This window comes from Thamnophis elegans, chromosome 16 (assembly GCF_009769535.1).
Source record: "Thamnophis elegans isolate rThaEle1 chromosome 16, rThaEle1.pri, whole genome shotgun sequence".
Lineage (NCBI taxonomy): Eukaryota > Metazoa > Chordata > Lepidosauria > Squamata > Colubridae > Thamnophis > Thamnophis elegans.
In genome coordinates, this window is record NC_045556.1 from 17,048,349 (window position 1) to 17,060,899 (window position 12,551).

Below are 12,551 nucleotides of genomic sequence, written 5' to 3' on the forward strand. Positions count from 1 at the left end.
TGACCTTAAAACTCAAATTTGTCAGCATTCCAGAATTCAATTGCATGTCTTCCGAAATACTATCTAATTTAGATATGAAACAGAATTACGATTTCACTCCAAGGAAAAGTCAAAAAGAAAGCAGCCAGTGACTGGCTCACATTTACAGTAAATCACATGTTCAGATAGACTATTTAATGTGGTTACACACAACTGGAGTTTCTCACAACTGGCTTCCCTGCATATATCCTGCCAGACTCCCAAGTTCAAAGCAGTTTTTATTGTGTCAAATGTGAACTGATCCACGGGAATGAATTGTAGGTGAACTGCACTGCAGGATGGGTTAAGCATTGCTTGACGATCAACAAAAGCCATTTTGGCCAAGGGGATGAGTTCCTTAGATGGCAGAAGAGAAAGCACTGAAATGAAATGGCTAAAAGTGAACGTGATGTTCTTCTATGCTCAACTCTGTGAGATACTGACACAGGAACCCACCCGTATATTGTACACAATAAGGCCAAATTTATGACCTGGTGTGATGCTGTCTTTAAGTCTAAATTAGTGCAAATGAAAGTCACGGAGCAGCTGTTGGGTCCAGAGATTTAAATATTCTAACGTGTGCTCAAAAATACAGATCGGATATCTGAACACACTAGAGCAGAGATGTCAAACTCAAGGCCCAGGGGCCGAATCTGGCCTGTGGGGTGCTAAGATGTGGCCCCAGGGCCACCCTGGAAACAGCGAAGGACCGGCCCGCAGTGCCTCTGCCAGCGAAAACAGACTCCCGAGCTCCATTTTTGGCTGTGACGGCCTTCTGCAACCTTCTGACAATGAGGGTTGCAGGAGGCTGTTGCAGCCAAAAATGGAGCTCGGGAGCCTGTTTTCACTGGCAAACTGCTTGGGCCACCATGGGCACTCCCGACATGAGTGACATCGAGCTGGCCATGCCCACCCGAGCCATGCCCACTCCAGCGAGATCAAACAAAACCCTGAATGCGGCCCTCAATGAAATTGAGTCTGACACCTCTGCACTAGAGGAAACTCCTATATAGCTGCCCCCCTCGAAGGGTAAACTCGCTTTCTAAATAACTTGCATTAGCAAAATGCTTGTAAAATATACCTTGTCCAAAACGTACACAAACCCACTTCAAAATCCCTCTTCTTTTTTTGCTTCTCGGTGTATGTTTTCATGACATGAACAATATGATAGTTCCCTCAACCCCAAGAGACATTTGTGAATAATGCCTTTAAAAACCATGTTGCAATATCTTTTTCTATTTATGCAGGATGAATTTAGTATCAGATTTCTATAAGAGGGATTAGGGAAGGATTTATCACTTTACTATCTATATACATATATATTTTCATATATATATAAATATTGATATATAGATATATATACACACACACATGCACACACAAATGTACACTTATACATTATATATATATATATATATATATATATATATATATATATATATATATATATATATATATATGTGTCTCTCTTGTGTGTATATATTTATAAAACGTGTAAAGAAAGCTTTACTATACAGCACAAAAAAAGGAGTACAATTTTAACAAACATATTCACTACCAGTGAAGGGGACAACCCCTTTTTAAAACACCTTTTGAAAAAATCTGAATATTAATTAAATCCAAAAGAAAGTACAGCATATTGAACAAAATAGTAAATATGAAACAGTGAATACTCTACTAATAAGGACCTCGCCTTTTCTTCTTTTTTCTTCAAGTTGGCGTCAATCCACAAAAATATACTTTTTAATCTGGTGAACGTATAGTACATACGTACTTACACCAAAAGGTGATCATATATTTCAGATGCTATATACACAAAATTTGGCTCAAATTTTAATTTACATAAAGAATATTCATGGCTTATTTTTCCCTAAGGTTCTGCCCGCAATATTTTTTTCCTTCCTCCCCTGAAAATAAAAACAATAGACAAGTCAAAAAATCAAGTTAGAAGTATACGCTACAAATTTAAAAAAAAAAAGCTACACCATTCAACTTTGGCTTGTATAAATAATTCATAGCAGAATGTGTTCAAAAGTACATATATAACTTTCTATATAGTCTTCAAGGGACGTATGGTTTTCTTTAATAAAAAATATACACGAGCTAAAATTGGTTCTCTATATTTTAAAAAAGGTACGATTAACATAAGAAAGCTTTTTAAAACATATTCCAATTATAACTTAATATATTAATTCTTTTTTCTTCTTTATAGATATCTCATAGGCTAACATCTTCTGAAGATTTCATGCGTATTATTCATGAGTCTGTCTCATGTGGTTTAAAAAGAAAAAAAAAAATCTTATCAGACCCAGCCTTGTTTTGCATGTGCAAAAACAGGAGTTTGAGTATGCGTGTTTTTTTTTAAAATAATACCAGCCCTTCTCCATGCATTCTTTGCAAGAGACCCATGCTAAGACTGGGTTAGAGAGAGGTCATCCTATGTACAGTATTGCTTTCTTTTTCTACTGCTCTGCTGCTACAAAGCATAATTTTAATTACAGGAAACCACACAACTGTTAAAAAACACACAGGAACACTACTAGAGGCAGGCCCTGATGGTTCAGCCATCTAACTGGATAGTTTATATAAGGGGAGAACATTTCTTTTGCACTACCAAAAGTCCAGCGTTAAGTGCCAGGTGAGGCCAAGGCCTGCAAAAGGGGGGGGGGGGGGGGGGGGGGGAAGAATCTTCTGTTATACTTGTTTAACCCACAAGGGCATCCACAACCATATAAAAACATTGGTGTCAAGTGCCCAGTTTTTCTTTTTTTGTGTGTCTTTCTACACGTTCACACACATATATATGTATACAAAGATATATATATGCATGTATATGTGTATATATATATATATATATATATATATGATATAATATAATATAATATATACACATATAAATATTTATTTGAGGTCCTTATTTATAAATTTAGATATGTCAGGACTGTTCATGGGGGAGTGGGGGGTAACTCAAAAGCGGGAACCCGACGTGTGGAGAACGGCGGGCCTAGGTCACCCAGGTGTCCATTCTCATCCGCTTGACCGTCGGGCTCTCACGATCTTCTGAATTGGGAGGCCTTCCCAGCCCCACTGGCGAATGGAAGTCACCCCGGGGGTCCTCCCGGTCGCTGCCGTCGTAGGAACTGCTAGAGCTGCTGAGACTATCCACCGGGGAGCGGCCCATTTCTTGCCGCGACGGTTGAAGAGGTGGTGGCGGTTGCTGCGGCAGCTGTTGAGATGCCTGGGGCTGTGACTGGAACGTGGACGGGGTCACCCTTTCTCGGGGAGGTGAAATCGGTTCAGACTTAATGTTAAGATTCTGATTGGTGTTGATGGATAAACTGGAACCCTGGGATAACTGGCTTCCCGTTCTAATTAAAGTCGGAGAGGGGAGAAGGGGGGGAGAGGGAGGAAGAGAGAGAGAGAGAGAGAGAAAGAAAAATCATGGTTTGTTGTGGTTGCTGGAGCCAACATTTAAGAAACCCAACCTTGCATCCAAGTGTTCTGACCTAGGCTTCCCAAGAGCATTAAAACCAACTCTTTGTCCCGATAAAACCTCTTTTATTTAGGTTAAAGGGAATTCCTCTCCAGCAAAGTCCCAGCAAACAGTCTTTCATGAGATTTCACAACTACAGATCTTTATCAGGCTTGGGGAGCTGCCAGGCCGATATCTTCCAAACGCCACTTTGTAGCAGACAATACTTGGCAAGAAGTCAGGAACAGATCTTCACCATAATGAATTGAACTAATTGTCTCCTGCAAACTCCCCTCCTCTTTCGTTCCTCTTTATTCCCTATGGGAAGGGCCATTCACCATCCACCTGTTTTTTACTCCTGAGTCGGCCCTTGTACCTTAGCTGTTGACTTCTCCTGGCAGGTCTGCGCATGCGCGCACATCGGGAACAGGCTCTTAACTATTCTTCTGCCCCACTGATATTTGACTCCAAAGGCTGCTGATAACTGTTGGACGGCTCTGGCCCCATCTCTGCCTCTGACACAGAGCCCTCATCAGAGCCTCAAGGACTGGCCCATGTTCCTCCCCAACCTTCTGTCTTGAGTCTAACACCAGCTTCGCTGGCCACTGGCGGGCCACAACACAAATAAATTAAAATGGAATGGTTGTTGTTTAATTTATATCCCGTCTTTGTTATTTTTTTTTACAAAGAACTCCAGGTGACAAACATATCCTACACACCTCCATCCTCTTATTTTCCCCAATAGCCACCTTGTTTAGTCAGGGAGATGATGTTTGTGTGTGTTTGTGTGTGTGTGTGTGTGTGCGTGCGTGCATATTTGTGAATGTGATGCATTACTAGAGAAGACAAAGGGCAAATGTGACAACATGGAGACAACAAGCCCAGTTCCTCTATAATCCAGTTGTGTTATTTGCTGGATTCTCCAAACATTTTGAGCATGGAGACCTAGTCTTAAAAAAAATCAATTGGTTTGTCTGTCGTATTAATCAATTAACATTAATCAGCAGAGTTGGCTGAATATACTACACCAGGTTGGGTGGACTTATCCCTTAAGACAAAGGATATAAATCAGATTATGATTTAGGGCAGTGTTCATTCAAAAATGAGTGGAGTTCTATCAGTAACCAGCTTTTACTGCCACATATTATATCTCGTATATTTCAAATGAATTAGAATGGGAACAGTAATTGGAAAATCATGTACCTGCATTTTAATCACTTTGAACAGTCAGTAAATGGATGGTTGTAAATTAAGGACTAACTGTAATTTTCCAAATTGCTTTTTAGTCTTTTGAGTCAAAAGGAGTGTATTAAGAATTTTGATTTTAATCCAATTATAGGAAATTGTAAAGAAACTAAACAGAATCTTCTTTTTCATGGCCTCTGGCAATTTACAAAAAATATTATTATAGGCTGCTCCATTTCTCTTGGCTATTTTTTGAAATGAAGAGAAAAATACTGGAGAGTGGCAAGGATTTCCTTTGGAAATTTTAGAATAGAATAATGTTGTGACTCAGCAGCAGCTTGCTGTGAGTTGCGTTGGGATGCAGGACTAATGAGCAGCTGTTGCTCATTAGGGTCGTCTTCTGCAGATAAAAGGTGGATGGTGCCACGCCTTAGTTGCAGAAGTCAACGTTCGTTCGTGGTTCGTGGTGTGTGGTTCATCGTTGCAAGATTCAAAGAGGCACTTGGATAAGTGATTTGCTTTCTGTAAACCTGATTTGCTGTAAGAGCTTTTTGTTTTTGCTTTTGCTGTGTAACTTTTTGCCAGAGACTTTATCTAAGTTTGTTTTTGGGCTCACAGCCAGCTTGAGCCAGGACTGATAAAGATATTTCCTTTGAAGTTCTGTCTGACTGTCGTCTGTGAACGAGCGAAGAAGGGGGGTCAGAACAGAATAACAGATTTGGAAGGGACCTTGTAGGTCATCTACTCCAACCCCCCTCTTCAAGCAGGAGACCTTACACCATTTCTGACAAATGGTAGTCCACTCTCTTCTTGAAAGCCTCCAGTGATGAAGCTCCCACAACTTCCAAAGGCTGATTGTTCCATTGGTTGATTGTTCTCACTGTCAGAAAGTTCCTCCTTATTTCCAGGTTGAATCTCTCCTTGATCAGTTTCCATCGATTGTTCCTTGTCTGGCCTTCAGGTTCCTTGGAAAATAGCTTGAACCCTTCCTCTCTCTGGCAGCCCCTCAAATGTTAGAAGATTGCTATCCTGTTTCCCCTGGTCCTTCTCTTCACTAGACTAGCCATGCCCAGTTCCTGCAACCGTTCATCACATGTTTTAGCCTCCAGTCCACTGATTATCTTGGTTGCTCTTCTCTACACTCTTTCTAGAGTCTTGACATCTTTTTTGTAGTGTGGGGACATGATTTTTCCTTAAACCAGCAAAAATGCAGGAGTTTTGCAAATCATAACTCGGCATTCTTCCCGAGAAAACAACCATGCGCATCCAACTAACTTTACACTAGAAAGTAAGGAACACGACACTGAACTTGAATCAATCCAAACACGATCAGAGGTTGTGGAGTTCCTACTGGGACCAAGATGGCGAATCCAAGGAAGCTGCAAGAATGATCTCCTACTTACACAAGAGAGCTGAGAGCTGCCTGTCCTAGATGATGCTGTTGCCAGGCAGAAACTTGTCCTAATGACAGCATTCCTGGGGAGTTAAACCCCTGCAGGGCTGACAGGTCTGCACTAGTCAAGGAGTAATCTGAAAGCGGAGAGAAAAATATTTTGTATTAAGCATTTGTGGCAAAGTTATAAGGTTGGTTTAAAAAAAAAAAAAAATTCTACACCTCACAGACTGATTGCTAACAGCTAAACAATTGTGAGGTCCTATTTACTGCTTTTGTAGATTGGGTAAATTGGTACAAAGATGCAAGCCAAACTAATTTGTCCCCCATCTCTAAGGATTAACTCTTGAGTTTATTTTTATTTTTTAATTGCTCAAGGAAAGTGTACGGGAGGCTTACTTGAGATGCTGAAACACGGGAAGCCTCTTAAGACCATCTTTCATTTATGAGCAGAGAGTGGATGCAGAGTCCTTGACACAACTCTTGCACAAGAAATTCAGGTGGGCTCCCAGGAGAAAAACCAAGATTATTCCAAAGAGTAACAGGGTCCTGTGAATTCCTTGAAAAGCAAACCCCGGACGGATCGCACTATCCAATTTCTGTTTGTATCTACACACAATTTTGTGAATTGCAAAATAGCCAAGGATGCAAATCTTATTAGCGACATTTGCTCTGCAATTAAGCCTTCAAAAAGCTCTCTGAATAGCTTACAAACTTCAGAAATAAAATTAGTCTCTGCTGCTTTTGGAAGGAGGGAGGGAGGAAGTGAGAAGGAAAGAGACTGGAAACCAACTTGAAAGAATACCAGTTAAGATGCAAACAGTTCAGGAAGCCCATCTGAAGATTAATGGTAAGTCAACTGAAGAATACTTAAAGCTGTTGTCTGATTATTGTTCCAGAAGTAATGGCAAAATGATTTCCCCATCCCCACTTTTGCAGGGTGGGGCCCCCAAAGCCTTATGGAACAGATGTCTCCAAGGTTTGATTCAGGAACTTAAATATTAGGTTTTTAAAATCAGGGCTTAAATAGCTGTCGCTTCTGATTAACATGCAAGAAGTTATTTCACTTCATGATTGTCACTGCTTTTTCTCTCACATATGGAAGGAGAGGGAGCTGCAAACGTTTTTCAGCACTTAATCACTTTCTAATACTGTTTTCTTAATATAACCCTTTGCGTCTTGGGGAAAGAATAGGGATAAAAATGGGCTCCTGTGAAAGAGCAATGATTTATGCTGCAACTTTTCTATCTATTAGTTCAGGGGTCGGCAACCCACGGCTCCGCAGGTGACTCTTTCTTCCCTTTGCTACAGCCCCACAATTGACAGGGCTTTCGGTTAGGACACATAGAGGAAAAAGGACGCTGCGCTAGGAGGAGACTCTATGGTGGGGGAACCGGACTTCAAGTCAGCAGAGGAAAAAGGACGCCGCACTAGGAGGAGACTCTATGGTGGGGGAACCGGACTTCCAGTTGGCTCCAGAACTGAATGGGGGACTTCCCATTGGGACCTTTGTGGCTCTTTGAGTGTTGCCGACTCATGTATTAGTTGATACTGGCTAGGTAGTTTTTTTTTCCATGGGCACATGGAGATTTCTAAGCATGTAAACCAGGCACAGTTTCATGTACATCAGGGGGAACCTTAACATTGGGACTGTGGGATGAAAGCACCATTGCTTCATTTCCCCGTTTCAGAGGGAAGCTGAGGCCACTAATTCCTTTATATAAATTTTCAAAGTCCCCAAAAGTAATTCCTCTCTAAAATATACCAAACCCATCTCATATTTTTCCCCTCTTGTTTAATTGTGTCAAATTCTCAGAGACTGCTTGAACAAGTCCCTGCAGTTTTCTTAGCAAGGTTTTTCAGAGGCGGTTTGCCATTGCCTGCTTCCCAGGGCTGATAGAAAGTGACTGGCTCAAGGCCCCCTGCTGGTTTCATGCCTAAAACAGGACTAGAACTCACAGGCTCCCGTCTCTATCCTGATGGTTTAACCACCACAACAAATGGGCTCTTCCATCATAATTTCCCTCAGCAATATTTACCAAGCCTTTCCCATGTACTACTACATGATTTAGTTTTAGGCTACCGTGATTTTTTTAAATTGTACTATTTGTTACGTGTTGTACCAGATCATTTAATTTAAAATATTTATATTTCTATGAAGAGCAGCACATAATTTTGAGCAATAATTCAATATTTGTGACTTTTGTTGGCAGCAGCCATTCAGAAAATAGAGAGATGAAGAGCCAACAAATGTTTAACTGTTCTGACCTAGGCTTCCCCAGCAGCATGAAGCTGAGTCCTCGTCCCCTTTTATTTGATTTATAGTGAATTCTCATCCAGGAAAGTCCTGGCCCACAGTCTTTCGAGATAGTTCACAATTACCAATCTTTATCAGGCTTGGAGACTGGCCAGGCTGATATCTTTCAGATGCCGCAATACTTGGCAAGAATGCAGGAATGAACTAATTGTCTCCTGCAAACGCCACTCCCCTTTCGCTCCTCTTCTATTCCCTATGGGAAGGATCATTCACTGTCCACCTGTGGCCTTACTCCCAAGTCAACCCCTATTCCTTAGCTGTTCCCTTCGTCTGGCAACACATCAGGAACAGGCTCCAGCTGTTTGTCTGCCTCACTGATGTCTGACTTTGAAGGCAGCTGATAACTGTCAGACGGCCCTGGCCCCCTCTCTGCATGACACAGAGCCCTCATCAGAGCCTTCCCCAGACTCCAGGACTGGCCCATGTTCCTCCCCAACCTCCTCTCTGTCTGAATCTGCTGCCATCTCCACTGGCAGGCCACAACAGTAACTTACCAGTATTGTAAGCTGTAGGCATGGCAGAATAGACCAGTCCTTGTGGGGGCAAGCTTGGAGTTGTCACAGATACAACGGGTGTTGCAAGAGGTTGCGTGGACTGAGAACTATTTAACCGCTGTGTGTTCTGTGAATGGTGACCAGAAAAATGAAAGTGGTCAAACAAAATAAAGATGCATTGAAGTGAATTCAGACATGCACTGGCCAAATACAAACGCTGAAGTCCTATTCTTCCAGTACATTTTTTAAATATTAAATCAATCTCCATTCAGGTAATCAAGCAGCACTTTTTTTTAAAATTAACTAGATAAGAGTCACAGAATTGAAAGGGACCCTTTGGCTGAACACTGGAACAGGGTTCAACTTCCAACTTGATGAATGAATCCAGATTAAAGCACTCATCACAGCTGTTCAGCCTCTGTTTGAGCACATCCATTAAAGGAACTGGGCTCTAATATACTGTTTCCCCGAAAATAAGACCTAACCGGAAAATAAATCCTAGCATGATTTTTCAGGATGCTTGTAATGTAAGCCCTACCCCCAAAATAAACCCCAGTTAAGATTGTCAGCCAGATGGATGCATTTAGTACCGTATTTCCCCAAAACTAAGCCCAAACTAGAAAATAAGCCCTAATGCATCTTTTGGAGCAAAAATGAATATAAAGACCCAGTCTTATTTTCAGGGAAACACGGTATTTTCTAACATTCAACCAGATTAACAGCTAAACACATTTCAGGGAGGGACAAAAATTAAACCATAGAATAGAATAGCAATTTAGTCAAGATGGGGAGAGAAAATGTTGTATTTTGACTCATTCCTATAAACTTTGCCTTCCCAGGGATCTTGTCACATCCAGTTTTGGGGAGAAAAATTGCCAACGAAACTACTTGAATTTAGATAAAATTATCTAAATAAATGAATTTCAAATCCTTTCCTCTCCACAATTTAATTTTTTAAAAAAAAAAATTCCACTCCTTTCAAATTGCTATACTGATGACATCATACTCAATCGGATAAATTGACACGGAAAGTTGATCCATGGTAGAGCGTACCATATTAATATAACAAGGTTCCACAATACTTAAAACCTCTTTTTTTTCTGAGCAGCAACATAGATAGAACCAGTTTTGGGGATTTAATTGCAATGCTAAATGATTTAATTGTCTGGAGGAAGTTTCGTCCCTTTTTTTTTCTTGGCCTGGTATTAAGAAGCTGTGAGGCCACCAGAGGGTGCTCTCCTCCTGTAAATGCTCAAATACAAATTGATGTTTACCCTTGTATAGGAAAACATAGAGCTCATTCAAAATACGTTTTGACATATGTTGAAAAAAACTTAGCAGACATGCCCTTTAACTTACAACAAATGGATCCATGCAATTTGCATGCAAATTATAATTAGGGCATTGTTTATGGGAAAAGAAATGTAAAATACACACAGGCATCGTTTGAACAAATCACTGCAAACCTACAGGTATCCATTTTGTGTTTGTTGGATGCAATTCATGATACTTCAACTACAGTGCCCCAAATTTAAATTGGAAACTATGTGGTACTGTGTAAGTCTTAGCAACTTTAGGATTTGTGGAGTTCGACTCCCGGAATGTCTCACAACAAGGTTGCTTACAATTTTATCCATCGGAAAATATATATCTTGTGACTTGCTAGCAAAACACTTAGCCTTTTCAGATTCTGTCTGTGAAATGGGAATATCTTAAAAGGCTAACAAATAGGAGGTTATGGAGATGAAAAATGTGGAAAGTTTCCTCTCCCTAAGCTTTGCAAAAAAACAAACAAACTATAATTTGACAGAGGACAATAAATGAAAGGACGTTGAAGAAATCCAATTATTTTTTTAAAATGTAATCAATAAGATCATTCTACTACAGATGTTCTTACAAAATGCTCATTATTAGCTACACTCATTTTTGTTTCTGGTGATTTGGTGTGTGTGTGTGTGTGTGTGTGTGTGTGTGTGTGTGTGTGTGTGTGTGTGTGTCAGAATTTTCCTGGATTGTCCTGAAGGACGAACTTTTACCAGGAGAAAATGACAATTGCTGTTCTCTTGTGTGAAATCACTATATTCTCCTGAAATAGCTTTGGATCACGGAGTAGTTCCACTCTTACCTACAGACTAATTCCCAGAAAAAGACACTGGAAGCCTGTGGCTCAGCTCACTAGTAATCTTAATGAAATTTGCCTCAGAAAATACTTTGTCTCCAGAGCTATTTAATTCCTATATGAAAGTGTTGGGTATGCAGTCAGCAGAAGATGCAGACCCCTCTGCATTCCCCTGATATTATTATTCTTCCTCCTCCTCCTCCTCCTCCTCCTCCTCCCCCCCCCCCTCCTCCTCCTCTGTCTGAACCAAGAGTGGTGCGTCCTGATTCCCGGAAGTGTTTCAAGCTCAGAACAGACTGTTTCCCAAGCTTGAAAGGCTTCCAAAAGGACAGCCGGTTACCTTCGGAACAACTGCTTTGACCTTGAAACAACTGTTTCGGAATCGAGCCAGGCATTTCAAATTCAAGACAGTTCAACTTCAAAAGACTATATACACCAACAGCGTCGGAATTGCAGCTGGCCCAGAGAGTAGCAGATACGAGCAACAGGGACTTGGGCCTCCTTCTGGTGCCCTACATTTACCCCTGGGTTGAAACTACCGACTGCCTGTATCTCCGAGGTCACCTGAAAGCGGCTTACGGTCCTCTATAAAGCTTTACAAGGCTTATGACCAAGCTACTTACTGGACCACCAATGCCCAAATAGTCTGCTCCACAATTTATGGGTCATCATCACCACGTACAGAGCATCCTTTATGGGTCTCTCAATAGAGATGTTTTCTCTTCGGTGATAAATTCAGCTTTCTCCATAATGGGTCCCACATTATGGACTAACTAGCAAAGGGAAGTACAATCCTTTGTTCCCTAAGTTTTTTTTATGCTACTTTAGGGGTTCATATTCAATTTTCCCTTGCATTTATTTTTAAAGCACTGATCTACTGTTCCTTATAAGTCACTTCAATATAATTGATTGAATGAAATGGGTGTTTAACGCTTTAGCTTTTCAAAAACATGTGAAAACAATTATGTAGGAAACTTAGCACACTAGATATAATAGACATGATACTTTTGTCTAAAAGCATAAATGTATTATGTTACTGGATGCATTCACAAGATATAGAAACACACAAACACAAAACACACACACACAAATCATGCTGCCATGCATAAAAAGCCCCATATCAGCAACTCATTGGGTTTAGATTAATTGATAAAAAGCATCAAAATTCTTGTTCTCTGTGTGGTTTACAGAGGTTTATCAAGATGCGGATTTGCCGTAATGCTGAGAAGCATTATTTTAGCCGTATTTTTTTTAAGGCTAAACAAAAGAAATTACATCACACATTGTTTTGTAAAAAGTCTTCTTAAGAGGAAGGAAGCCTTTTCCACTAGAAACGGACAGCTTGCAATTGTAGTTTCTTTTTGGTAAACAGGGAATCCCCTTGTGGCTTCCTTCTCTTGTGGAGCATGAAATTAACTTTATCTCCAGCATGGTGAGCTCATCAGGAGTGATGTAATCTCCGAGAAGGAAAGCAGCAGCCACAAGAATCTGTTTCTGTATTTGTAGAACTTGGTAGGCCAAATTGCTCTTTCGAAATGCCAACGTATCTGAGC

The 12,551-nt window shown here is 40.6% G+C and overlaps 1 protein-coding gene across 3 annotated transcripts in view; it reads right to left on the reverse strand.

Annotated features, from left to right (window-relative positions):
- Nucleotides 1-2,848: 2,848 nt before the first annotated feature.
- Nucleotides 2,849-12,551, reverse strand: part of MEF2A (myocyte enhancer factor 2A) — a 90,181-nt gene continuing 80,478 nt past the window's right edge. For 2 of the 3 annotated variants that reach the window (XM_032232632.1, XM_032232633.1), the window contains exons 8-10: nucleotides 8,880-9,006; nucleotides 6,079-6,205; nucleotides 2,849-3,386 (exon numbers count right to left, since the gene is read on the reverse strand). In XM_032232632.1, coding sequence (XP_032088523.1) covers nucleotides 3,023-3,386; nucleotides 6,079-6,205; nucleotides 8,880-9,006 — 618 coding nt within the window. In that variant the 3' untranslated portion in view covers nucleotides 2,849-3,022. The remainder of the gene's footprint in view (nucleotides 3,387-6,078; nucleotides 6,206-8,879; nucleotides 9,007-12,551) is intronic. The other variant, XM_032232634.1, reaches the window with a different exon arrangement.